Source organism: Pleurodeles waltl, chromosome 12 (genome assembly GCF_031143425.1).
Source record: "Pleurodeles waltl isolate 20211129_DDA chromosome 12, aPleWal1.hap1.20221129, whole genome shotgun sequence".
Taxonomy (NCBI): Eukaryota; Metazoa; Chordata; class Amphibia; order Caudata; family Salamandridae; genus Pleurodeles; species Pleurodeles waltl.
In genome coordinates, this window is record NC_090451.1 from 688,594,431 (window position 1) to 688,622,197 (window position 27,767).

General features: G+C 45.5%; 1 protein-coding gene across 5 annotated transcripts in view; it reads left to right on the top strand.

Moving 5' to 3' along the window:
* The window catches only part of LOC138266823 (monocarboxylate transporter 13-like), a 355,804-nt gene that overhangs the window by 298,126 nt on the left and 29,911 nt on the right, over positions 1-27,767 (top strand). For all 5 annotated transcript variants that reach the window (XM_069215495.1, XM_069215493.1, XM_069215494.1 and 2 more), the window contains one exon: positions 15,999-16,142. In XM_069215495.1, coding sequence (XP_069071596.1) covers positions 15,999-16,142 — 144 coding nt within the window. The remainder of the gene's footprint in view (positions 1-15,998; positions 16,143-27,767) is intronic.

The following is a 27,767-nucleotide window of genomic DNA, read 5'->3' on the forward strand; positions in this document are numbered from 1 at the left end:
TGGCATCAATGCATATCAATTGGATGGAGCTCAGAGCAGTGCGCCTGGCATTACAGGCTTTTCTTCCCAAGATCTCAGGATCGCAAGTGGTAATAAGGACGGACAACACCACCACGATGCATTACCTCAACAAACAAGGAGGCACAAGATCTCTCACTCTCTCCAGAGAAGCCCAGAGAATCTGGAATTGGGCCTCGCAGCAAGGCATCACATTATCAGCGGTACACTTGCCGGGAATAGACAACAAGACAGCAGATGCACTCAGCAGGCAGAAGTCGAGCTGCCACGAGTGGGAGCTAGACCAGTCAATAGTGAACCACATTTTTTCCGACAGTAGACCTGTTTGCAAGCGAGCACAACGCCAACTGCCAGTTCTTCACAAGTTGGCATCACCAGAAGGGATCTTGGGTGAATGCGTTTTCGATAGTCTGGTCAGACATCTTTGCTTACGCCTTTCCTCCAATTCCGTTGATCCCACGGGTCCTCACGAAGATGAAAGCAGAGCCGTGCCCTCTGATATTAATAGCTCTGTACTGGCCGCGTCTGCATTTGTTCACGGAACTTCTTCTGTCAATCAAGCCTCACATTCCGCTGGAGCCGTTTCCCCAAATGTTGACAATGAACAATGGCCAGGTTTGGCACCCGGATCCGAAGTCGATGCGTTTATCAGCATGGCTCCTGACCACAGGGAGTTCGAACATTTGAATATCCCACAGGAGTGTAAGGATATTTTGTCAAAAGCCAGAGCGGATATCACCAATAAAACTTATTATTGTAAATGGAGACGATTCTGTGTCTGGTGTCATCAACAACAGATTAACCCTTTGGTCTCACCACCAGAGGAAATATTATCGTACCTATTGCAGCTAGCTCAAACTGGCCTGGCACATTCTTCAATTAAAGTTCACCTAGCAGCGATAGTTGCATACAGGCTTTCAGATGCTTCACCCTCACTCTACTCCTCTCGTCTGATTAAGAGGTTCTTGAAGGGGCTTTTCAGAGTTTTCCCTCCTTTCAGACCACCACCTCCTTCGTGGAACCTAAATATTGTCTTAGCACAACTGATGAAACATCCGTTTGAGCTGATCCATCGTGCTTCTCTCAAGTTCCTTTCATGGAAGGTTGCTTTATTGGTAGCTCTCACATCAGCTAGGTGAGTCAGCGAGGTGCAAGCTCTCTCCAGTCAAGAGCCATTCCTACAGCTTAAACATGACAGACTGCTAATGCGCACTAACCCGCATTTTATTCCAAAGGTTCCTTCAGACTTTCACATCAATGAACCTTTAGTCTTCAAATCCTTTTTTCCTCATCCATCCACTCCGGCTGAGAGGGCATTATACTCCTTAGACGTTAAAAGATGTGTTCAGTTCTATTTGGACAGGACTAAATCTTTTCGACGCTCTAATCAGCTATTCGTGGCATACAGTGCTCCTAGGAAAGACATCCACTCTCCAAGCAGAGTGTTTCCAGATGGATCGCCTCAGCCATTCGCTTCTGCCATCAAGCAGCGGGCAAACCTCTGCACTCACCTGTACATTCTCACTCCACGAGGGCAGTCTCATCGTCAGCGGCGCTGTTCGCTGGAGTTTCACTACAAGACATTTGCAGGGCAGCAACATGGAAGAGCTGCCATACATTTACAAGACATTACTGCTTGGAAGCACTATCTCAAGGAGAGGTAGCAGTGGGCCAAGCAGTCCTCAGGAACCTCTTCAGGTGAAGGTGAGCCATCTCTTTCATCCCTCCATCCTAGACCAGGTATGCACATTGTTTATGTCTCTTATGTTCGGCTACAGATTCAAGGCTTTTCATATTTAAAATTTTAAAAAAAGTAAACAGAGAAAGTTAAAGAGAAGTAAAGATGGGGTTGACAGATGGTATTTTGTTTTGAAGTATTCCTTTATATATTTATATCTACATATGTATTATATATGCAGATGTTTTGTGACATACATGGTTACAGTGGTACAATGTGCATAAGTACTGCTCGCTACTCTGATTCAAGCATGTGAATCTATGAAAGTTCTAATACTGGAGTAAGAAAATGAGTTACTTACCTGTAACTGTAGTTCTCCAGTATTGGCATCTTTCATAGATTCACATGCGACCCAGCCACCTCCTCAGAGAAACTCACTTCACCTTCCTTTCTCTCTCTCTCTCTCTCTTTCCTCCATTTAACACACTTGTGCCTGGAAAATCTGAGGTGCTGGAGCTTCTCTCAGGAGGACATCCACTCTCCAAGCAGAGTGTTTCCAGACGGATCGCCTCAGCCATTCGCTTCTGCCATCAAGCAGCGGGCAAACCTCTGCACTCACCTGTACATGCTCACTCCACAAGGGCAGTCTCATCGTCAGCGGCGCTGTTCGCCGGAATTTCACTACAAGACATTTGCAGGGCAGCAACATGGAAGAGCTGCCATACATTTACAAGACATTACTGCTTGGAAGCACTATCTTGAGGAGAGGTAGCAGTGGGCCAAGCAGTCCTCAGGAACCTCTTCAGGTGAAGGTGAGCCATCTCTTTCATCCCTCCATCCTAGACCAGGTATGCACATTGTTTATGTCTCTTATGTTCGGCTACAGATTCAAGGCTTTTCATATTTAAAAAAAAAAAAAAAGTAAACAGAGAAAGTTAAAGAGAAGTAAAGATGGGGTTGACAGATGGTATTTTGTTTTGAAGTATTCCTTTATATATTTATATCTACATATGTATTATATATGCAGATGTTTTGTGACATACATGGTTACAGTGGTACAATGTGCATAAGTACTGCTCGCAACTCTGATTCAAGCATGTGAATCTATGAAAGTTCTAATACTGGAGTAAGAAAATGAGTTACTTACCTGTAACTGTAGTTCTCCAGTATTGGAATCTTTCATAGATTCACATGCGACCCAGCCACCTCCTCAGAGAAGCTCACTTCACCTTCCTTTCTCTCTCTCTCTCTCTTTCCTCCATTTAACACACTTGTGCTTGGAAAATCTGAGGTGCTGGAGCTTCTCTCAGGAGGATTCTAGAGGGTGGTGTCGTCTGATTGGTGGATGCTCAAGTTTGGTCTTTTTCCTAAAAATGACTCTGATAGACTGTTAAATTGAAGAGGCCTAGGGCCTTTTTGTTAATATATTGCAACACTACTTGTGTAATTTGTACCGGGGGCTCCCATCACGACGACGGGGAATGATTCAAGCATGTGAATCTATGAAAGATTCCAATACTGGAGAACTACAGTTACAGGTAAGTAACTAATTTTCTTATACACCATTGTCCATTTACCCTGTTAACCATGTATATCCTAACTACTTTTTGTTTTTTACGTTCATGTACCCCGCTTACAATTTGTACCTGAACCACCTTTGTTACTCCTGTAAAGGGCACTGTGACCCTCTTGGGTCTTGTTCGCGCTGTATAAAACTCTATAAAATAACAGGCTCACCTCCATGTGAGTGTTTTTCCTTCAATACCATATACAGCATTATTTATACTGCTTAACCAATACACTGGTTTCAAACAAAAGACACTCTCATATCATAGTAGAAAGCAAGCTGCTAAGAACACTTATCAGGGCAAACTAGCATTTTCTTTATGCATTATAACTTTTCTTTATGATTTATCTTTTTTTCGTAGCAAACGATAGGTGGGCCTGAAACTAGCCAACAGGTGAGTTCTGTAGGGGAACTAATCTAGTGGACGTTGATGTGAGTGGCCCAAAATCCAAAACAACATGGAAATGAAACCACAAACCCTATCAGAGGGTTCTACTACATCAAATATTGAACCTAAATATGGCAATCAAATTACTGTAACTGCACAAACAAAAATCCACCTTTATCACGCCTTGTAGTTGCAGACTATTCCACTGATTGGGATCCACATCTTTTTATGGCAGGGAAGTATCACTAAAAGATGGTAATGATAAAAGTTCCCAGGACTTAAACAATACTTTCAGTGATCCAGTATTACTACATGAATTAACTACAGTCCTGGAAGCACAGGAGGCTCCAAATATTCAAATATTTAACATATTTGCCAAGTCAGTATCCAAGGATTCCTTCTGGGGCAATGACCATGATGATTTGTCATCTATGAACCCAGTATTGGCAGCAGTGGCCACAGTCATCGGTACAATAACAAATATGGCAGATAGCATTATTGCCCAATCAAGTACATGAACCAGATGACATTATTAAAGGACATTTCCACGGATATAAAGGCTATTTGGCAGGATTATAGATGAATCACAGATGTAGGTCATTTCACATATACCTTCAAAATTAGACTTCAAAATATTTTGCGTATGGGTCCTTTTATTGACCCAATACGATTTGTCCCTATTGGAATAGCAACACAAATACACATCATAAAGAATCGAATGCTCAGAAAACAGACCAAGGACCAGAACAAGTAGGTGCTTATTCTACAATTGATTTAAATAATTAGAATTAGGATACATAAAAAGACACTTGGGTGACATGTTCTCATTCAGAATTAATACACATTAAATTTGCTGCTCTTATTAAAATCAAATCGTTTATTGCTCACATAAATCCTACCTTTCTTCTGGTGGTGAGATACCAATTTGGGCTGTCTGAATTTAGCTGGAAGCAGTCGTCAAAGATTTAAAAAATCTACCAGTGAGTTGAGGATCTCATCCTGTTAAACATGCGCTGACCGCGCCTTATCATTTCCATTTTTGTTTTTTGCTTCAGAAGCCTCAATCTTAACAAGAGTCTTCTTTCTGTTCCCAGTGATTAACATATGCACGTTATGTGTAAAAGAGGCACTGCGGCTGGTGGAGCATAGACGGAAAATGTGATCAGAACCTTCCATTAGTTTACCATATGGATAATGCCTCGAGGGTATACAAATATTCCAAATCTAAATATTAGATAGATTATAATCTATTTATGGACTATAATCTATAGATTATAAACTATATAACAGGCCACAAAGGATACAACACATGCTGCAGAGGCCGAACAAGGGCCATAAAGTTGCAGTAAGAACAACGTAAGATACGTTAGCTTCAAAAATCTGGAAAACCACACAAACTACAATGACATAACACCAAATTGAAATGAAAAAGAACACACTAGAAATAAATAAAATTTCTAAATAAATAGCTGAAGATATTTACACCATTATAAAATCACTTCAAAGAGACATTTAAATGAATAGCTGAAGATATCTAGTCCATTATAAAATCACATCAAAGAGACAGCTAGTAAACTACCAGTAACCCGTTTGGGTGGGAGGAACAGTGCAGAACACTCAGCAACTCCAACAGACAAAGTGAATAAAAGTGAAAATTATCAAACATATTATGGAGATTGGTCGCCACCATGCTTTCATCACCACATATTCTGGTTTAAGCATGTTATAGAAAGAACTGATCTCTAAGTGATAAGGGTTCTTCCATAGTTTTTTCAGAAAACTATTATTGCACTAAAAGTTAATAAAAAGGATGATGATAAAAGTGCATCTCAAATTAATTTCTGTCCTTATCACTCTGAAGGTCACTACAGTATATTAACTAAATATGTCATCTTTTGTAATCATAATTTAAGTAACAAAATCAGAATCTTTGCCAGAAAATAAGAGGGGGTTAAATAGGGAATAACAGTAAAAACAGTAGCCAAAAAGAAATACTCTCACATCCTAAAACAACTGAAACTAGCCAACCAACATTTTCTGGGACTTTCAGTTGGAGCCCCATTAAAGTTTTACAGATCACAGATACATTGCCTTCAAATAAAGTCCATAATCTTAAAATCATACTAATAAATGATGTAGAACTAATAAGGCGAATACATCTTCCCGCATTAGTAGAATGAGCTGAAGTGGCAACATGCTGACAACTCTAACACTATGATGGGGAATAGACAATAACATTTCACAAACATGCTCCAAGATCAGTCTGTACAATTACCTCATTAGAGCATTACTGAATGCAGAAGAAAACATTTTTGCCAAACATCTGGTATAATTCAGTTTAGAATGAACTCAAAAGCACCACGTAATAAAAGTCCATCTAACTGGATTCATATCTTGACATTCAACTAATTACAATGTCATGACACTGACCACATTAGCAAGGAGGGTATTAAGCACTAAGGATAAATAGCTATCTGCTATATTGATTTTACAACTTCTTTCCATTGGGTTTAAAGAAAAAAGATCTCCTCTCAGATATCAACATGAGGACTAGAAAGTTCCTTGCTCCAACTACTAATTGATCAACACACAGACACTTTGGTCTAAGTTAAATTATCAGGCATAAAAACTTTAACCCCATAAATTAAGGCAGTGAGTGGAGTGAAACAAGGCTATATTTTTGTACCACTTTTATTCTCATTACATTTTGTGGACCTTCCAGGTATACCAGCCCAAAGCAATGCAGATGTTCCTAATCTGGGCCAGCTCCTGGTAACCCACCTAACATATGCAGACGATTTAGTAGTTCTGTCTACTACACAAAATGGTCCACTATGCCGATTGATTGAAGTTAACCCATGGGAAAACAAAAATAATGTTCTTTAGGTGTCAGTGATTCATTTAACACATTTAGCTACCAAAATTTTAAATATCACTAGAGCCATAAAACAATTATCTAACAAATGTGGAGGGTTGGCAATTGGCACAGCTATAACTGCTATTATAATTAAATTAATTACTCTCATGTTGTATGGGGCTGTTGCCCTGAACCGTGGAACAATACACAAGCTGGATAAGCTATTTATAAGTATCACTCAGATTATCTTTAATTCATGGCCATCCACACTCCACTTCAGACTAAGGTGGTTGATTTATATGTGTGGATGGCCTGTTGTTCCGCCACCCCCTAGTGGAGGGACTGCCCGCCACATTTATAACTGACCGGCAAGCAGGCAGTCATTTATAATGCATTGGAAGGAACTGCCATCACAGTGGTTCCTGCCAGTGCATTTCTCTGTTGGGTGCAGGGCTGCATCATGCTGACGCATCCCTGCACCAAGCAGTTTTCTTTTTTTATTTTCAAAAAGATAATCACAAAATGGAATTTTCTTTTTGAAAATAAAAAAGTAATACTCCCCTCGCTTAGGGAGTCATTTCGCTGGCAGTGACGGACAGTAGTAAAAAACGGCTATATGTCCGCTCACCCTGATTGGGCAGGTGGACCTATAGCCATTTCTCTGATGACCCAACAGAGTAAGGCTAACTTTGGCTGTGATATAGTTTTCACCACCATAGCCACACTTAAGGTCTGCCGTCATCAAAATTGAGTGGGTGAACCTTTATCTTGGTGGTATGGTCGCCGTTGTATATACAAACCTCAAAGATATAAATCAGCCCTTAAGAATTGAATTGAAACTCCCATCAGTAATGGCCAACAATAATTATATTAACTTCATGAATTATGTCTTTGGTAGTATTATGGCTAATGAAAATACTTAAAAAGCATTATTTCACAGGAGTGAAAATGCCCTCTCTTTGGCCAATCAAGAACTAAAAGCCATAGTGGCAGATTACAAGTTACCATTCATTAGTGCTCCTTCCATGATGGGGAGACAAAACATCAGGCCTGATTCAGATCTTGGTGGGTGAGTTATTCCATGACAACAGTGACAGATAACCCCTCTGCCAAAATATAAATCCCATAGGATATAATGGGACTTATATTTCAGCGGACAGGATATCTGTCACTTTGTGACGGAGTAACTCATCCGCCAAGATCTCAATGAGGCCCTTAATTATTATTAAGGAGGACAAGGACAACAGATCTTTTTTGGTTGATTTACAACAATCATCTAAATAAAAGAACAGAGCATACCTGCAAATAACTTACATTATTAAAAGAAATTCCGACTTGGATTCCACCTTTAATACTGACATACAAAGGCCCTTTCTATGGTTCAGGCTGCTTTATATTTCCCTCATTCAATTTGAGGGTGCATGGTGTACACAGATAAGAGTCAAACAATGTGCCGCTCTGTCGCCTGCGATCTAAATTACTTGAACTCTGGAAGAAATACCTAAAACCGTTCTTTGTTCTTTGTGGGACAAGAACTATGAAAGAAGTCACAGCACTTCAGAGGTCCCGCATACAAAGTAATTTGTTATACAATTAAATTTCTAAGACCGGCTGAGCGCACTTTGAAGATTTACAAAAAATTATTTTTATTCACTTCATTTTCAATTATGCATATTTTAAATGGATTATTCATTATAAATCTGTATTATACTAATGCTTTTAAAAATGTTTTATACTAATTAAGGCGAAATTAATTGTACTACATTAACGTTATCGTTGTAAAAAGTCTTTAAGTAAACTAGTACAGGAAACAATTATTAAATTCAATTCAAGAAGAATGTCTTTGGCAGACAGTTAATGATTTCAGTAGGCGGAACCTAAAAATTAGTCTCTCAACCCTGCTGTGAGCTTCTAGAGTGTCTGTTTTTTTGCATTTGCAGAAACTGTGGCAATACATATCCTAATACTTGCATATCAGCTCCATCACAGTGAAACATGGTCCCTTGCCGTGTTAAGTGTGACCTATATAATACAATACTTCACCTACCTGTGGTGTAATACTTCTGATGGATACAACTACCTGTGGATTCCTCACCTGATGAATACTCCCATGGCGCCAGCATTTGACGGAAATCTTCTTACTAGTCTCTGCACGTCGACGAGGACGTCACTCTAGCCCACGCGACGCCGTCTGACGTCATACAGGCAATAAGAAGTCCTCGCCGACGTGCCGATGACAGTTCCCTTTTTTCCGTGCATTCGAAACGGTTATCTTCGAGGGAGTTACTGTTACCTTCGTGGTTACAGTGTATTGTCTGCTGCGTAGTCTTCTCTGCGGTAACAATGTCTCAGAGGAAGTCGGGTTTCAAGCCCTGTCGAGAGTGTGGGGGCAAGATGTCAGTTACAGATCCTCACTCCGACTGTCTATGGTGTTTGAGCTCCGACCACGACGTCTCGACTTGCGATTCATGTCAACACATGAATCCGAAGGCCCTCAAAGAGCGCGAGGCCAAGTTATTCATGGCAAAGTCAAAGAAGAAGGAGAAACATCATAAGAAGTCTTCTTCGCCAAGGTCTCACCGGCGTCATCGAGACTCCCGGCGCCGTAGAGACTCACGACGTCACTCCAGCAAGGAGTCTCGTTCGAGGTCACCTTCGGCTCGGCGTCGGAGGACTTGGGAGGTCAGCCCCACGGTCACGCCGCATCCATCGACGCCGTTGCCCTCTCCGGCGTCACCGACTTCACCTGGTCAGGCGTCAGTGATTGAGGTGGTGCAGCCTCTTGTGTTTTCTCCGGCGTCGCAGACGTCGAGGCCGGCGTCGGGGTCGCCCTCGATCCAGGCACCCCAGTATCCGGCTTTTCCCACTCCTGGAGCCGATAGTACCGCGTTTCTTAATGCGATGTATACCATCTTTCAGCAGATGGCTCCAGGAGCTGCTCCGGCTGGTCCTTCGGGGCCCTTGGCCTTTTCGTTGGGTGATCCTGCGCCTCTTCGGCCGGCACCCTTTATGCCCTTTCTCCCTTTTGGGAATGTGGGCTCGGCGCCGGTGCCGGCGTCGGTGGCCGCTCCGGTGGCTTCGGATGTTTCGGCCCCGGAGGTTGCCCCTCCGTCGAAGTCAGGATTTTGCCCTGTGACTCCGGTTGGTCCATCGGCTCCAAGACCTCGTCCTCCGGCTCCTGCCTCGGCGCCGAAGCTGCCTGTGGCGCCGGACGCGGCGTCAGATGCTTCTGGAGATCGGCGCCGTTCTTCGACGTCGGCGGAGGCCATGTCGACTCCGCGTATCGAGGAGAGACTTCATTCGAGGAGGCGTGCTCTCCGTCTTTTAGAAGAGCAAGAGTACCAGCGAGTCCTAGAGGAGGGAGAGATTGAGGACTCTGGAGACGGACTGCATGGTCTGGATACAGCCAGTGGGCTGGACACTTCCCCTGAGTGGGACCTTTCATCTCCAGGGGAATATACGGAGGAGGCGGCTTCCTTTCATGCTGTGGTGAGGAAGGCAGCGAGCTTTTTGGACCTGCCTTTGCCGGTGGCAGAGGCAAAGCAGAATTTGCTGACAGAGGTATTGCATCCGGCCTCTGCTGCAGCTGAGCCTCTCTTGCCATTTAATGAGGCTTTGCTGGATCCGGTGTTGGAGGTGTGGAAGAAGCCGGTGTCTTCCTCGGCCGTTCATAGGGCTGTGGCCAGGAGGTATCGAGCTGCACCATCTGACCCTGGCTTTCTCTCTAGACACCCTACGCCGGAGAGCTTGGTGGTGCAAGCCTCCTGTTCCTCAAAGTCAGCGCCTGGTTCCTTCCCGACGGTGCCTGGAGACAGAGACTCCAAGAAACTGGATGCGCAGTCCAAGAAAATATTTTCGTCATGCAGTTTGGCGTTGAAGGCCACCAACGCCACGTGCATTCTGGGGAGGTACATCCATGCGCTGATGGATGATATTTCGTCTTCATTCACGGAGCTTCCCCAGGGTCTTTTGGATGTGGTCTCGGACGCCCAGGCTGCCGCGACCCAGATTATCCAGTCTGGGCTGGACACGACCGACTCGGTGGCCAGGGCGATGGGCACGGCTGTGGTGGCAAGAAGACAGGCCTGGCTCCGAAACTCAGGGTTCTCTGCGGATGTGCAGTCGACCCTGCTGGACCTCCCGTTTGATGGGGACAGACTGTTTGGAGCCAAGGCAGATTCAGCCTTGGAACGATTTAAGGAGAGCAGAGCCACAGCCAAATCGTTAGGACTGCAAGCTCCTTCTTCCTCTGCCTCTTCTAGAATTTTCAGGAGGTTTCGGGGATTTGGGCGTGGCTCTTATTCCTCTTCCTTTCGGGGGAGGTTCCAGCAACCCGCCTCTTCCCTCCCCTATAGGTCATTTAGAGGGAGGGGGAGGGGTGGGGTCCGTACCAGAGGAGCCTCTCAACAGCACTCTGCCTCTTCCTCGTCCTCTGGAGGGGTGCAGCAGGGGAAGCAGCCTTAGGCTTCCACCGTTTCCCACTCACTCCTCTCCTGTAGGGGGAAGATTACAGCGTTTTCTCCACAAGTGGAAGTCTATCACAACGGACACTTGGGTTCTCGGCATTGTGGGAAAAGGCTACGCCCTTCCCTTTCGGGAGTTCCCGCCCCTCATCCCGCCCCGCCCATCTTATTGTTCAGAAGAACACCTCCTGTTGCTAGAACAGGAGGTTCAAGTCCTCCTTTCAAAGGGCGCGGTAGAGTTGGTCCCAGAGCAGGAAAAGGGTCGAGGTTGTTACTCAAGATACTTCCTGATTCCCAAAAAGGATGGTCAGTTGAGACCAATCCTGGATCTGAGGATCTTGAATTGGTTCCTCAAACAGGAAAAGTTCAAGATGCTGACCCTAGCACAGGTGCTTTTGGCGTTGAACAAGGAAGATTGGATGGTGTCTGTCGACTTGCAGGATGCTTACTTTCATGTCCCGATACTCAAGTCGCACAGGAAGTATCTCCGGTTTGTGGTAGGGTCGCAGCACTATCAGTTTGCGGTCCTCCCGTTTGGTCTTACTTCAGCACCTCGAGTCTTCACAAAGGTGATGTCAGTGATTGCGGCGGAGCTCAGAAGGAAGGGGATAGCAGTATTCCCTTACTTGGACGACTGGTTGATCAAAGCCAAGTCCCCGGAGCTTGTGTCGCATCATCTGCAGTCAACAACCCAGTTGTTGTTCGACCTGGGCTTTTCGGTGAACGTGCCCAAATCTCGCCTGGAGCCCTCTCAGCGCCTCCTGTTCATAGGGGCAGTACTGGATACAACATTGAGTCGAGCCTTTCCTCCGCCTCAGCGGATTCAAGATATTCAGGAATTGGTTCCAATGTTTTGAAATGGAGCGGTAGTTCCAGTCCTCAAGGTCCTTCGTCTGCTCGGTCTGTTCGCCTCCTGCATTCTGTTGGTCACGCATGCTCGCTGGCACATGAGGGCTCTTCAGTGGTGCCTCCGAAGGCAGTGGTCTCAACACAAGGGAGATTTAGAAGGTACTGTCAAGATCTCCAGAGATGCTGCTGTGGAATTGAAGTGGTGGATTGCGGGCAACAATCTTTCACAGGGGAAGCCGTTCGCGCAGTCGCCACCAGTGGCCACGGTAATAACGGATGCCTCCACCCTAGGATGGGGAGCTCATCTGGGGGATCTGGAGATCAAAGGGCTTTGGTCTCCAGAGGAACAGGTGTTTCATATCAATCTGTTGGAGTTACGGGCTGTACGTTTGGCTCTCAAGGCCTTCCTCCCATCCCTTCGTGGTCAGTCGGTACAGGTCCTGACGGACAATACTACCACGATGTGGTACATAAACAAACAGGGAGGAGTAGGGTCGTACCTTCTCTGCAGAGAAGCTCTTCGGCTATGGTCCTGGGCAAAGGACCATCAGATTTGCTTGGTGGCAAATCATCTGGCCGGGGTCTTGAATGTACGTGCGGACAGTCTCAGTCGCCAATTCTCGGCAGACCACGAGTGGCGTCTCCATCCAGATCAAGTCTGTTTAATCTTCCAGATGTGGGGGTTTCCTCGGATAGATCTGTTTGCCACTCGGGAGAACGCGCATTGCCCGTTATTCTGCAGCCTCCAGTATCCGATGCAGGGAGCGTTGGGGGACGCGTTTCAGATAACCTGGTGCGACCAGTTGCTTTACGCGTTTCCCCCCATACCCTTGATTCCTCGAGTGTTGAGGAAAATTCGCCAAGACCGGGCCCAAGTCATCTTAATAGCTCCGGATTGGCCAAGGAGGGTATGGTACTCCGACCTTCTCCAACTCTCACTGTGCCCTCCGCTCCGTCTCCCTCTCAGGGCAGACCTCCTCTCGCAGTCGCAGGGGCAGGTTTTACACCCCAACCTCCAGAGTCTGCACCTACATGCTTGGAGATTGAACGGGGCAACCTGAGTTCCTTCTCTCTCCCGCCTGATGTAGTGGATGTTATCTTAGCGGCCAGGCGGCACTCCACTAAATCTATCTACGCTAATAGGTGGTCTAAATTTGTTATGTGGTGTGGAGAGAGACAGATTGATCCCTTACATGCTCATCTGTCACATGTTTTGTCTTTTGCACTGTCTCTAGCGCAGAAAGGTTGTGCAGTAGCTACCATTAAGGGTTATTTGTCGGCCTTGTCAGCCTTCATTTGTCTTCCAGACCAACCATCGTTATTTAAATCCCCTATTGTTCTCAGATTCTTGAAAGGTCTTCTGAATCAATATCCTCCAAAACCATTCGTTATGCCTCAATGGGATTTGTCCTTGGTCCTGACTTTCCTTATGGGGTCCCCTTTTGAGCCTATGCATTCTTGCCCCTTAAGATATTTGGTTATTAAAACAGTATTCCTGGTAGCTATAACATCTGCAAGGAGAGTGAGTGAGTTGCAGGCCTTATCGGTTAAACCCCCTTATATAACGTTTTATGGGGATAAGGTGGTGTTGAGGACCAAGGCTGCTTTCCTTCCGAAGGTTGTTTCACCCTTCCATTTGGCTCAGACAATCACTTTGTCCACGTTTTATCCTCCGCCTCATCCTTCAAAGGAGGAAGAAAGACTACATCGCCTGGACCCAAAAAGGGCGTTGAGCTTCTATATCGACAGAATGAAGGATATCAGGCTGGAGGATCAGCTGTTTGTCGGATACGTGGGCAAGAGGAGAGGAAAGGCAGTCCACAAGAGAACACTCTCCAGGTGGGTTGTTCTTTGCATTAAAATCTGTTACTCTTTGGCAAAGAAGGATCCGCCTGAGGGCATTAGAGCTCACTCCACCAGAGCTAAGTCGGCCTCTTCGGCCTTGGCCAGGGGTGTTCCTGTGGTTGACATCTGCAAGGCCGCAACTTGGTCGTCCCTTCACACTTTTGTGAAACATTACTGTTTGGACTCTGAGGTCAGAAGGGACGGTCATTTTGCACGGTCAGTGCTGCAGGATTTCTTGGTTTGACCATTTAGGCACCCACCGCCGGGCGTGGTACTGCTTTGGGACTCTATTCATCAGGTGAGGAATCCACAGGTAGTTGTATCCATCAGAAGAACGAGTTACTTACCTTCGGTAACGACTTTTCTGGTGGATACATTAGCTACCTGTGGATTCCTCACGGTCCCACCCGCCTCCCCGTTGCCTTTTTGGTCTCTCCAAGCAATCCTTGAGTGTGCTCCTTTTGGTCTTCAAAGTTGCAATACATTTTGCATGTATGATATTTGTATATATGTGTATATTTATATATAAATCTATATATATATTGGGTATATACATGATTCGTATGTATAAATATATTTATTTGTTTAAAAAAAAAAAAAAAGTTATATTAAATCTACAGCTATTTTATTGCAATGTTGTGTGATTTACAATATTAAGAGATGTTGATTTGCTCTTTCATTGCATTGGGTTATTATTATTATTCTCATGCACGTAAAAAATGTTGGTACTGTCATCGGCACGTCGGCGAGGACTTCTTATTGCCTGTATGACGTCAGACGGCGTCGCGTGGGCTAGAGTGACGTCCTCGTCGACGTGCAGAGACTAGTAAGAAGATTTCCGTCAAATGCTGGCGCCATGGGAGTATTCATCAGGTGAGGAATCCACAGGTAGCTAATGTATCCACCAGAAAAGTCGTTACCGAAGGTAAGTAACTCGTTCTTTTGTAACATACGACCCCAGAGTATGCTATTTAACACCCTGGTGCAGCGACACCTGCGCCCATTGGGTGTAGAGTAGCCCCTGCATTGTGCTTTGTGATCACCTTGTAACCAAAGTGTCCTCCTGGTGTGATATGTTCCCCATTCATGTTATTTAGTGAGCCAAGAATCTCTATTCTGTTTAAAAAAGCAAGAAGGAGAAATCAACACAAAATATAATAATTACAATTCATTGCAATAAAACAGTTAAAATTCACAAATGTTACCCAGCCAAAGTGCACATGAATAAAAATTCCTGTTTGTAAAAATACGTGGTTATAAAAACCTCCATCCTCTGCTCTGCTTAATGGGCCCTCTTAGAAAGGACAACATTGAAAAACAGATATGTTCACTGTGCAGCATTTGAAAATACATAAAAACAGGTTGAACATGTTTAAAATGAAGGCCATGCAGGTGGGGATTTATTCAAATCCTAAGCAGGACATCATAATATGAAGTATGTCCTGTGGAGACACTTTGTCCGAGCCACAAGGTCCTATATTTTTAACCAGAGTCCATTCTTTGGGCACTGCCCAAAACAATGTAACATATTCAGCATAAACTGGTTAATAAAATTTGATGTTCAGTATTAGGGATAAAGGATATGTCTGAATCTCTCTTCAGACACAGCCTAAAAACCCTACTATTTGACATTTGTCTAAAGGGGTCTTAGACTGGCCACTTTTTTCTTCTCTTCGGAGCTCTCTGCTAGCGCCGGGAGGGCTCTTCGGTTGTCTATAAGTGCCTTGAATTGAATTGAATATATGTTTCTGCTTGCCGGGCAATATTCAGTACAAGGAGCCCCACAACCATTAGCCCGGCTGGGATATTTTCACTTGTGTTATGCCTGACCGCTGTGTTGTGATACATCTCCTCTGTGGCTTGATAAGAGATATCTGTGGTGTACTACTTAGCCTCACAATTTAATATACAATAGATGCTGTCTCTGTGGTGCGATACTTGGGCCTTGTCATGTGATATCATACACCAGAGAGTGCTCTGTGACTGTATTTATGGAGTCTGGAGACACCATGCCGTTGGACCTGCATGTGTTATGTTCTACCACTGGGTATAATGTGGCACCATGCGGTATATAATTGGTTACCCTGCTGTTGTGAAACCTGACCCCACTGTGTGATGTGTGATGCAGAGTTGTACTGTGTGGTTGTTGTAGATTGCCCATTCTATGGCTTTGTGGTTTGATACGCAGCCATGGGATCTGGTATCCGTCCGATGGTGTGATCTTTGACACCGTGGTGTGATTTGCACCCTTGTGCTGCATTGTATGACCTTTGTGAGTGTTGTGGGACCCTCATGGTTTATTCTGCAGTACTGATATTTCTTTCTTATTACAGGTCCAGTTGCCAGTGCCCTCAGCACTCGGTATGGCGCTCGCCCGGTGGTAATGTTTGGGGGATTTCTGACCAGCCTCGGTATGTTCCTGGGGTCTTTTGCCACCGGACTGATGCACCTCTACTTGTGCATTGGACTCCTGTCAGGTGAGTCCTCCTGCAGACACAGAGAGGTGTGGAGTGCCGGGAGAAGAGTACAGTCTCATTTTCTGAACCTTTCCCCACCTAGCAATCCACATTCATTTATTGAACTCTACACAGCACATCACATAAATTCATCTTGTCTGTGTCTCACTGCACACTTTCTGGGCACTCCTCCTAGAACCTCCCTGAAACCTCTGCCTTCCCAGAAGTTACTACATCTCGAGAAATGAAAAGAAGTGTATTATTAACTCTGTTCCTAACTCCTAACATACCTCTAGCTGTGAGCCCATAAGTAAGTGGTAAGGCAGCTGGTTAGAATCTACCTTTAATTTTAATACTTTAACAGGACCAATTTCTATCACCAGATTGAAACTCTCATATGCACGCCAGCACATGCACACATTTCTCTCTTTAGTTCTCTCTGTCTACCCCTTTCTCCGTCTTTCTCATTTTAGCAGCATACCAACTGAAAGTAAAGGGCACCCAGCTTAGGAAAACAGCTTAGTACCATACAAATAGTTGAAGACGCTATAAAAATGTGAATAACAATTGTACCTGTAAGTTGGTCTTTTGAGTTGGGGTTCTTGCACTGAATACACCACAAGCTAAATGAGAGAAATCAATGTCTACCAATTCAGGTTTTTATTATACAGTAATGTTTTTTGCAAAACCATTACTCCTGCAGGATTGGACTTTTTTCCTTGTGATTTTCTCCCTGTGCTATAGAGGTGTTCAGATTTGCTTACTTTTTGGTTATGAAATCTTGGAACTTTTTCAGGAGTAATTAGGATTTCGCCTAGGTTTAGTGCTGTTCTCTCTCATGGCAGCCGGGGATAATCCTTGACAAGAATAGCCAAAGAAAGGAGATGGCTGGATCTTACATTCTGTCACTTTCCCTCCCAAAGCATCCAGCTCCTCATGGCTGTTGTGCTTCACCCTCTTGTCATCTTCTGGTCCTGTTATCCCCAACACAGCTTATTAGTGCCTTATTGAATTTTGAGAGCGTGTGCAAATGTAAGAATGTATGTTTATTTGCATGCATGTGCTGTGAATGGGTGAAGACAAGTGTGTGAATGTATATGATTGGAATGGGTCTGTGGTCTTTTGTGTGTGTGTGTGTGTGCGTATATGTGTGCTTTTCAATGGATGATGTGGGTATGTGCGTGTGTGAGCTTTGCATGTGAATGGATGGATGTGAGAATGTGAATGGATGGATGTGAGAATGTGCGCAGGTGTGCGTTTATGAATGGATGGGTGTGTTTGTGATTGTGTGTGTGTGAATGGGTAGGTGTGTGCAGGTGGGTGGATGTGTGTGTGTGTACTTGTGGATGGGTGGAAGTGAGTGTGGATGTTTGTGCCCACTACTTCAAGTTACTAACCGCCCTGGGAGGATATCTAGTTTTCCTCTAACTACTCTTGCTTTCCAAACCCAAAAGTTACACAAACTGTGCAGTCTATTCATAATAGGTTGCCCACACAACCCACAGACACATTTCCGAAAACCCATATTTCAGCTTTGTCTGACATCCAGAAACATTCTACATCCGACAGTAATACCACACAACTGTGTTCCAATTGTTCCTACAAATGGTCATAACAGACACCACAATCCATACAACGCAATTCCAAAGCCATATATTTGACAAACCGTTACCAAGTCAATCGTATAAGCAATTACAATTCCACCCTAGAATCTAGAAATAAATAGATAAGTCTTACATAAGACACACATTTCATCTTATGACACTGAGCTTGCTTGAGTTGCATATATATAACAGGCATTTAAAATTGCAGTAGGTTTCTCTAAAACAGGTTTTGGCAATGAGATATCTTTATTTTAAGTTTTGGAGAAATGGTTGGCTAACCTTGTACATTAGTATACACATTACTTGAAACACTAATATTGGTCCTTATCTAGTCTGACCCAACTTGATCTTTAATGTTTTCATAACTATTTATTTTGTACTTCTGTATCCTCATAATACCGCTGCGCACAGTATGCCACAAATGACTACCATTAAGCCAAGGCGAGTATTATGCTAGTGTGACCACCGTCCTGCATGTATGCCGACACTATGGCCCTCATTTGGGCCTCAGCGGTCTTTTTCCAAGACCTCTGAGGTACCACAGGGCCGAAGACCGCCAGAGGAGGCGGTCTTCCACCCAGTGTATTATGACTGCTGGCAGCCCTCTGCCTTTTTTCGGCCGGAAAGCCGCCAGCAGCCATACTGGCGGTCGGCAGTGAAGTGGAGGCTGCTGCACCTCCACCGTCATGTCATCAGAACACCGCCCACCGAATCACAACCCAGAATTTGGCGTGGCGGTGTTCTGGTGACAGGGAGCTGGCGGCGGAGCAGCTCCCATGGAACCAATTCCCCTTCCGGAGGATCACCGGACAAAGTAAGGTGATCCTCCGTTAGGGGAGAGGTGTGGGGGTGTTGTGTGCATGCATGGGGGTGTGCGTGTGAGTGTGTAGAGGGGGGGGTGTGAATGCGTGTATGCATGCGGGGGTGTTGTGTGTATGGGAAATGTGTGCGTATATGTCTGCGTGCATGTGTGCGTGTATGTCTGCGTGTATGTGTATTAGTTGTGTGAGCGTGCATGTAGGGGGGTGGGGAGATGTGTGTGGATGTTTTTGTGGGGGGGCTGGGGTGGGAAGGGTGTCCTGCCACCTTTGGGGGATGGCAGGGGGGTCGTGGGTTTGGGGGGAGGAATCTGGGGAGGGGGAGGGGGAGACCCCTATCAGTGCCAGGGACCGAATTCCCTGGCACTGATAGTGCCTACCTCCATGGATTTTGTGGCGGTACAAAACCCCATGAAATCCATGGTGGTATGTGTGTTCCCGATACCGCCGACGGTCTAGTGACGGCCGCCGGGATAGAGACCGAAGTCACAGTGTAGAAGTGGCTGTTTTGCATGGCGGTAACCACCATGCTTGTAATTCCATTTTTTTTTTACGCCAGCCTGTTGGCGGTATTACCTCCACTTCTACACCGACCGCCAGGGTTGTAATGAGGGCCTATGTCTTAAATTACAACCATAAATGCCAAACAAGACTGAGTTACTCTTAGTCAGTACCCTACACACTTGCACAACAGTACCTCGCCTACATCCTTGGCTGAGGGTTATACCCTGGTAGAGAATGACAATCATTGAGAGTAATCATTCTCATGGATCTCCCTCCAGAAAAATAAATCAGAGCTGTTGCATTGCCATGCTTCTATAGACTAAAATGTTTATTAAATGTTCTTTCAATTCTGCCCAAATGGTCTCAGCTTGCACTCTCTCCAGAACAGACCACTGTAACATCCTTTACCTTGGACTGCCCAAAACTAACTTACTTGCACTACATACAATTCCGAATTTTGCAGTCCAGACAGTGGCTCACCGTAACTAATCCAATCATGTCTCTCATGTCATAATCAAACTTCTTATGGATACGTCGAACCGCTGATTCCTCACCTTAAAATATCCCCCTGATATCAAACTGGATCCAGAGGATTTTCCAGCAATGCTCCTTCATCCTGATAGGTGGTGTTGTGCGGCTTTGCACAGATTCCAGGTTCCCACGGAAGTGATGGAATAAAGCCCCCATATAAGCTCCAGCACTGTGCCATGATGTCAGTTCCTTTTTTTCTGTGCCTTTTGATAAAAATCCAGAGCTCTACTTCCATATTGTCTGACTTCTGACTAACCAAACAACTCTTCGACAGTATGCTAGAGAAAGATGGCCCTGCCAAAAAAGTCAGGATTCAAGCAATGCTGTGACTGCAGAAAACAGATGTTAGTCACAATCTAGTACAAGTTGTGGCTTTGGGTGTTTCAGCCACAACCTGAAGTTGTGTGGCAAATGTGCCTGCATACACCGAATGCGAGTCGAAACTTGGAAGTTAATTTGTACATCAACAAGTATAAGAAGAAGTTGTGGTATTCATACATGTCCTGCCCTAAGTAATGAACCTGGTCTGGGGGCGTTCTCGTTACCAATCCACTTCTCACTCAAAATATTTGGGTTCGGCAGATCCCAAGTGCAAGTATAAGAAAGCAAAGCAATAGTTGACCCCATCCCATCACTCTTGACTCCAGATAGCAAGCACAAGGATGTAATGATTTGAGTTGCAGTTCCTTGAGGTCATGGACCACAGAACCAATACCTCAGTTGATCCTAGCATGCCCAGAGTTTACCAGGCCATCGTCAGGCATTCAACAAATCTAGGTCTTTCAGGAGGCCGTGCTGCAAATTTTAAGTGTGCTTCTGGATCCTTTTGGCATGCCTTTGGGTCCTACGGAATCCAGCTGTCGGGTTACCACCAGACATTCCTCCACACTACTTTTTCGGGCCCCTACCAATTTGGATACAGATTTCCACTCTAGCCTTGAGATCCATGATGGTCCTTGCCACCCTGATGTTGCTACCAAATCCCTGGGCATCACGTGTACTCATGTCGGATTCCGAGCCAACGTTGGCTCAAGCTTAAACAAAGCCACTTTACAAAATTACAAAAGTCAACCAGCTGTGATGCAGCCATACTCTAATCAGGTGCGGCAATACAACTATCAAGAAAGGCTACATTTTCTATTTTGTCCTTACTATGACCCTGTGACAGAATAGGGTACATCCCAGGATACTGATGGTGATGGTGAGAAGCTTTGCTTGAACCTCCCCCCATCCATTATACTGATGATACCTTGACTTTCAAAATGCACCTTCCCAGCAACAGACCATGACTCGCCACATGGGCTATCAATAGAAGAAAATGTCTCCTTTGCAGTGGTGTTTCGGAGGGCAGATCAGGTACTGAAATTGCAGCTGTCATCCATTGAGACTAAGATAAATGTTTTGACAGCCTTGGCCTTTTGCATAAAAGCCCTTGTTTGTTTCCATTCAATGATGCCCTGAACGATACCTTGATGGCTACCTGTTTGAGTCCCTTTATTCAGCAGGTGCAGGTGGACACTTGACATAGACCTATGCTTGGTGAGCCAGGATTCTAACCAGGTACCTTCCTCTGGCAAGTTTCATTGTACAGGCTTCAACTAGTAAGATGAATCCTAATTTATTTTCAACCACTTCCCCAGATAGAGATTGGAGGATTGATACTATTGCCAAGCAGATGTTTTCCCCACCAATCGAGCACTGAGGTCCATAAACGCAGCTATCTATAAATGTTGGTCAGATACACACATGCCTAATGGACATTGTCAATAAGATGTTGCCAGCAGTCTCAGAGGACCATTGGGTCTCCTTTAAGATGACTAATGTTCGAACTACTTCATTCACGCAGTCTTAGATACCATAGATTGCCTTAGCAAGACAGTTGGGTCCAGACAAGAATGGATGAGGTCAACTGAACTTTCTGGCAGTGTGCAAATATCACTGATGGACATGCCTTTTGATGGGTCTCACATCTTCACAGAGAAGACAGAATGGGTCTGGAGTGCTTTCAGGATAGTATGGCACACGGCATTCCTTGGATGTGTTGTCAACTGCAAAGCAATTTCCCCGTCGGTTGTGCTTGTCCAGGAGGTTAACTTATCAGCAGCAACAACCTTTCCAGACAGTGAGGCAGCAGACAGCCCAATCTTTTTTGTTTGCATATACAGCACTGGCAGACATCACAGAGGCCATCCAGGGCACCACTTCTCAAATCTTCTTCCCATGCTACAGTGGCCAACAAACCCTTTCACTTTGCGTTCAGTTGTTCATGCCCACCTGGTGGGTGGCTGGATTCAACATTTTCTCCCAAGCTGGCAATCCATTACATTTGACAAATGGGTCTTGGAGATTGTTTAAAAGGGCCATACCCTTCTTTTCCTCTCCTCCTCACCCACTTCCTCCCACACCAGAACTGATTTAAGAGGAGTATCTCTCTGTCCTGGATTTTCAGTACTTAACACGGACGCAATAGAACAGGTACCGGATACATAGAAAGACAGTAGTTGTTATTCCCACTATTGCCTTATTCCAAAAAAGAACAAGGCGTAAGACCTATCATGAACTTTTTTTTACCTCTGAACGCCTTCTTATGGAAGGACAAATTAAAGATGCCCACATTAGCTCGGATCCTATCTGCTCTGGACCCAGAAGAGTGTATGGTGTAGATGAATTTGCAGGATATACATTTTCATAAACCCATCTTGCAGTCCAACAGGCCTTTCCTGTGATTCAAGGTAAGCCGGTGGAACTCCTAACATCATTGGGGGTCCCCATAAAGAAGCCAAAGTCCTACCTGATCCCATGACAGAGGCTTCTTTTCATTGGAGCGATCCTGGATAAGGTGAGAATTAGGGTTTTTCCTCCACCACAGCAAGCCCGGGACATTTGGGCCAAGATCCTGATATTTCAGGCTTGATACGGGTGAGGGTGTCCCAGAGGCCTATTGCCCTCTTAGGCTTGTGCATCCTCCATGTCAAATACTTCTGGTGGCACATGCGGGCTCTGCAATTAAACCTGAAATCCTAGTGGGCCAGCATCAAGACTTCTTTTTGGACACAATCCAGTTCTTGAATGGGATGACCCAAGATATGTAGTGGGGGCTCATTAATCACAGTTTGTTCTGCTGCAGGCCACTCTCCCTTCCCCACCCAGTGATGAAGGTGGTGACAGACCCCTTGCTGCTGTGCTGGTGGAGTCATCTTGGGAGTTAGAGATCCGATGCCTCAGGCTTCCACTGGAGGACCAGCTACACATTAGCCTACTGGAGATATAGGCCATCTGTTGCCTTGAAGGCTTTCTTGCCATCCATCAAGGGGAGGCTAATGCCGATTCTCACACACAAGACTACTGCCGTGCAGTACTACAATGAACAATGTAGGACAAGGTGCTTGGACCGTTCCCAAGAGGCCTTGCACCACTGGATGTGGCTGAGCTGCAGAACATCTTTCAAGTTGCCAGACACCTGGCAAGGTCTATGAATACTAGAGGGGACCAATTGGGCAGATTTTGTCTAGCAGGTCACAAGTGCCATCTGATTCCCAAGGTGGCTCATGATGTGTTCAACCAAAGATGAGAATCCTTCCTGCATCTCCTGATCACAGTCAAGAATGTGGAGTGTGAACAGTTTTGCATGTTAGAGCTTCTGCGAGAACACTCGTTAGGAGACCCATTCCTGCCAGAATCGGCAAAGGGTCTCCCGTATGCACTACTTCTCTTCTTAGAGTTCTGAAGATCAGGAATGACCCGTCCCAAGTCATCCTAATTGCCCTGGATTGAGCCAGGAGAGTCATGAGTATGTGTCCTCCGATCATGCTACCAAGTCACTAGGACTTCCTGTCTCAGCTACAGGGCAATATCCTTCATCTGAATCTCTACAACTTACACCGCCATGCATAGAGATCGAGCAGCAGTAATTCACTGCGTTTGATTTGCCGGATCAGATGATGGTATGTCATCTTCACTGCAAGAAATCCACAAAATCCATCTATGCTGGGTGCTTGGACACGTTTGTAACCTGGTGTGGTGCCTGGATATTGATTTCTTAGAAGCAAAGCTGTTAGACATGCTTTTGTTTGTTTTATCTCCAGCCCAGTGAGGCCTTGTAGTGGGCACTTTCATGTTTTTTGCCTGCATTTCCAGCCTTTCTACATTTGCCAAACCAACGGTCCTTGTTTAAATCACTTGTGATGCGGTTGCTAGCAGCATCTGTTGATTCTGAAAAGTGTCTTCCTCATTGTGATTACATGAACTCATTGCGTGACCAAACTGCAGACACTTTCAATACAATTGTCTTACATCCCCTTCTTCTCAGAAAATTGGGGCTGAGGGCTCAGATGGCCTTTTTTTGCCTAAGGTGATGACTCTTCCACAATGAGCTGTCTATCACTGTAGCAGCATTCTTTGCACCCTCCCACTCCTCACCCCTCAAAAGAGGAGTAGAGGCTCCACCAGTTGGACCTTTAAAGGTCTTTAACTTTTTCAATTGATCGTACCAGATACCATTCGGTGTAAGATCAGCTTTTTGTGTTTTTTTCCTGTTCTCTTGTGCAGAAGAAAGTCATGTCAAGGTTAATAGTTCTCAGCATCAATATCTGCTATGAGTTGGCCAAGAAGTAGCCCCCACAGTGTCTGAAAGACCATTCCTCAAGGTCCAAGGCCACTACCATTGCATTGGTTGAGGGGTGTCTATTTTTTATATCTGGCAGGCTGTGACATGGTCATTGAAGTATTACAGCCTTGACAACCAGGTCCTGCAGAAAGAACACTTAAGGTACTCAGTTCTGCAATATTTTTGGTGGAAGTCCACACCATAGATCACACTTTTGTGAGGTATTGCTTTTGCATCTAGTCTTATGTGAAGAATCTGCGGATAGAAGTATCTGTTAAAAGAACAAGTTACTTTCTTTCAGTAACACTCCTTCTACCGGACACTCTTGCTAACTGCAGATTCCTCACTGCCCTCCTTTCTCCCCGTTCTGTAGAGTGACCTTTTTTAACATCCAGAAAGGTCCCCAGTTAGTGATTAGCAAGCTGTCACCAACATTTGTCTTATGCTCCGTGTATGAGGGCGTGAAAAGGGAAAAAACAAGAAGCTCACAATAATGTGCAGGGGTGGTGCTTCTTTGTGGCTTCGCTCTATCTATCACTTTGGGGATAGTATGGTGTCAGCCAGTGTGGCACAACACCACCTGTGGGCACACAGGAGCATCACTGGAAAATGCTCTGGATCCAGTCTGATGCCTGGGGAATATTCTAGGATGGGGAATCTGAAGTTTGATGGAGTAGCCAACAGAATGTGTGTTACTGAAGGAAAGTAATGTGTTCTTCACTGGCATCTGCTCAAGGAAAAGGATTCCTTCAAAGCCATCTTCCTCATGCATGAAATATTTTATAACACTGAGAAAGTGTGCTTCCAAGGACAATTCAAATGTTACTTCTCTGTGAGAGATTTACACTCCAGTTTGAAGATACTGCTTAGTTTTCCTGTTTTCAAGAGCTGGGTTGTCAGTTTCCCGGCTTTCTCTGCCCTCACCTCTGAAATAATCTTCCTTCCCATTTCAAAACTATACATTTTCACCTGGCTTTGAGGAAAGTTTTAAAAACCTGTTTAATTTATTAATTTTCCTTATTTCGTCTCCTTATGATTGTTTGAAGTATTTCCGTCCCATTTGTAGTTCATTGTTTCTAGTGCTAAGGTACATTTTGTTGAACCTGCACTGCTGCCTCTCATCACCCCGCAACGCAGCGGGACCATTCACCTGCACCTGCACCCACTGCCGATATTCTCATCACTGCCACCAATGCCTCACCATCCCCGCTGACGAGACACAAATGAAGTCTGGGATACCATTTCCACCCTCGCCCCACGGCAACCCCCCTCCCTGGCTACAAAATGAAACACTGCAACAGCACCAACAGGCACGTAGGCGGCATCGTCATCCTACACAAGGAATCAGTCACCAGCACCATCACCAATGATGAAACCACACCTATTATGGAACACATTACCTTCCAGCTCCACGCTGACGTCACCTCCATCAAAGGCACCCTCGCATACAGACCACCAGGACCAAGAACAAGCCTCAGCGGTGCCATCACTCAATTCATCACCCCACTCGCCTTTGAATCCGAACACTACTCCTTCCTGAGAGACCTCAACTACCACTTGCATGGCCCCACTGATACCAATTCCACCGACCTACATGAAAGACTGGACAACTTCTGCCTTAAGCAGCTGGTCACGGGCCCACTCACAGAGCAGGACACATGCTGGACCCTATCTTCACGTCCAGCAACAGAATCAGCTACAGCCACACCACAGAACTCACCTGGTGGGACCACTACATTGTACATTTCACGCTCGCCGGATACCTCCCAACCCTCAGCCGTCCTGCGGCTGGACCAGAGTCACTCAGCAGGAATGGACTGCTGCCTTCAGCACCTCACAGCCCAACAACACCACCAATTTGGATCCAGAACTTTAATGACTGGATCATCAGTGCCGCCGACCTAGTCGCCCCAACCAAACCAGCCAAGTAACACAGAACCACCAAAAAAGCCAGCTGGTACATCTCGGAACTTAGCAAATCAAAATGCAGGTGCAAACAGCTGGAGGGAAGATGGCACACCAGTAAGAACCACGCCGATGGAGCCACCTTCAAAACTGCCCTCAACGACTACCACCACCAGATCAAAGCCGTTAAAAACAGACCATTACCCGCTGGATCGAGAACAGCGCCAACCAAACCAAGGAACTCTTCACCATCGTCGGAGAGTTTTCCTGCGCATCAGCCATCGAAAACTCTATACAAACTCACAAGAACTCTGCAATTCCCTCGCGGACCACTTCCACAACAAGTTAGAAACCATCCAGAGTAACTACGATCCCCAACCCTCTGACCTCCTCTGCATCCTATCAACCTCCACGGCAGACCACCAGCTCACCACATGGGGACAACTCAGCACACCGAAAACGATCACACTCAAGAGCTCCATTCATTCGGGAGCACCCACAAAACCCTGCCCCCACAGGATCTTCAACCTCAGAAGGAACGAGATCAGCCCCCAGCTCACCACCATCCTCAATGCTTTGTTAACCATGGCCATTTTTGCAGAAACCTAGAAACATGCAGAGATCAGACCCCTGCTCAAGCATGATCCCAGCGAGCTCCAAAATTACCACCAGGTCTCTCTGCTCCTGTTCCCCGCCAAAGTCCTGGAGAAGGCCATAAACCTTCAACTCACCGGACACCTGGAGAGAAACAAACTTCTAGACCCCTCCTAATCAGGTATAGCCAATCACAGCACCGAGACAGCTTTGATCACCACAACAAACGACATCCACGCCCTGCTACACAAATGAAGAAGCAGCCGTCATGATCCTGCTCGACCTCTCTGCCGCCTTCAACACATTCTCCCACCACACACTGATCCATCGACTACATCAGATTGGGATCACAGACGATGTGCTCAGATGGATGGTATCCTTCCTCATGGGAGGCACCCAGAGAGTCCTCCCCCCCTTCACCTCATAGGTCAAGCACACTATCTGCGGTGTCCCCCAAGGCTCCTCTCAAAGCCCAACACTCTTCAACGTCTACATGACACCAATCGTAGACATTGTGAGATCGCACAACATCATTTGCTACGCTGATGACATGCAGCTCGTCCTCTCGCTCTTAACAGATCTCACCAAGACAAAGACCACCTTCCACAACTGTATGAAGAACATATCCACCTTGATGAAGGACAACTGCCTGAAGCTCAACACGGACAAAACAGAGGTTCTAATCTTCGGCAGACACCCAACCCTCTGGAATGACTCATGTTGGCCAGCAGAGCTCGGACCTAGCCCAACAGCGGAAGATCACAGCCGCAACCTCACCATCATTCTCAACAGCAAACTCTCCATTAAATTCCAGGTCAACGACGTTTCCTCAGCCTGCTTCCACATGCTTCGCATGCTCCACAAGATCTTTAAGGGGCTCACCATAGGCACAAGGAAGACAGTGACGCAGACCCTTATCACCAGCTGACTGGACTCAGCAATGTACTCTACGCAGGCACCATCATCGAAGCCATGCAAAGACTCCAGACAATCCAGAATGCAGCTGCCAGATTGATCCTCAACTTGCCGAAGAGAACCCACTTCCCCCAGCACCTAAAGGACCTCCATTGACTCCTGATCCAGA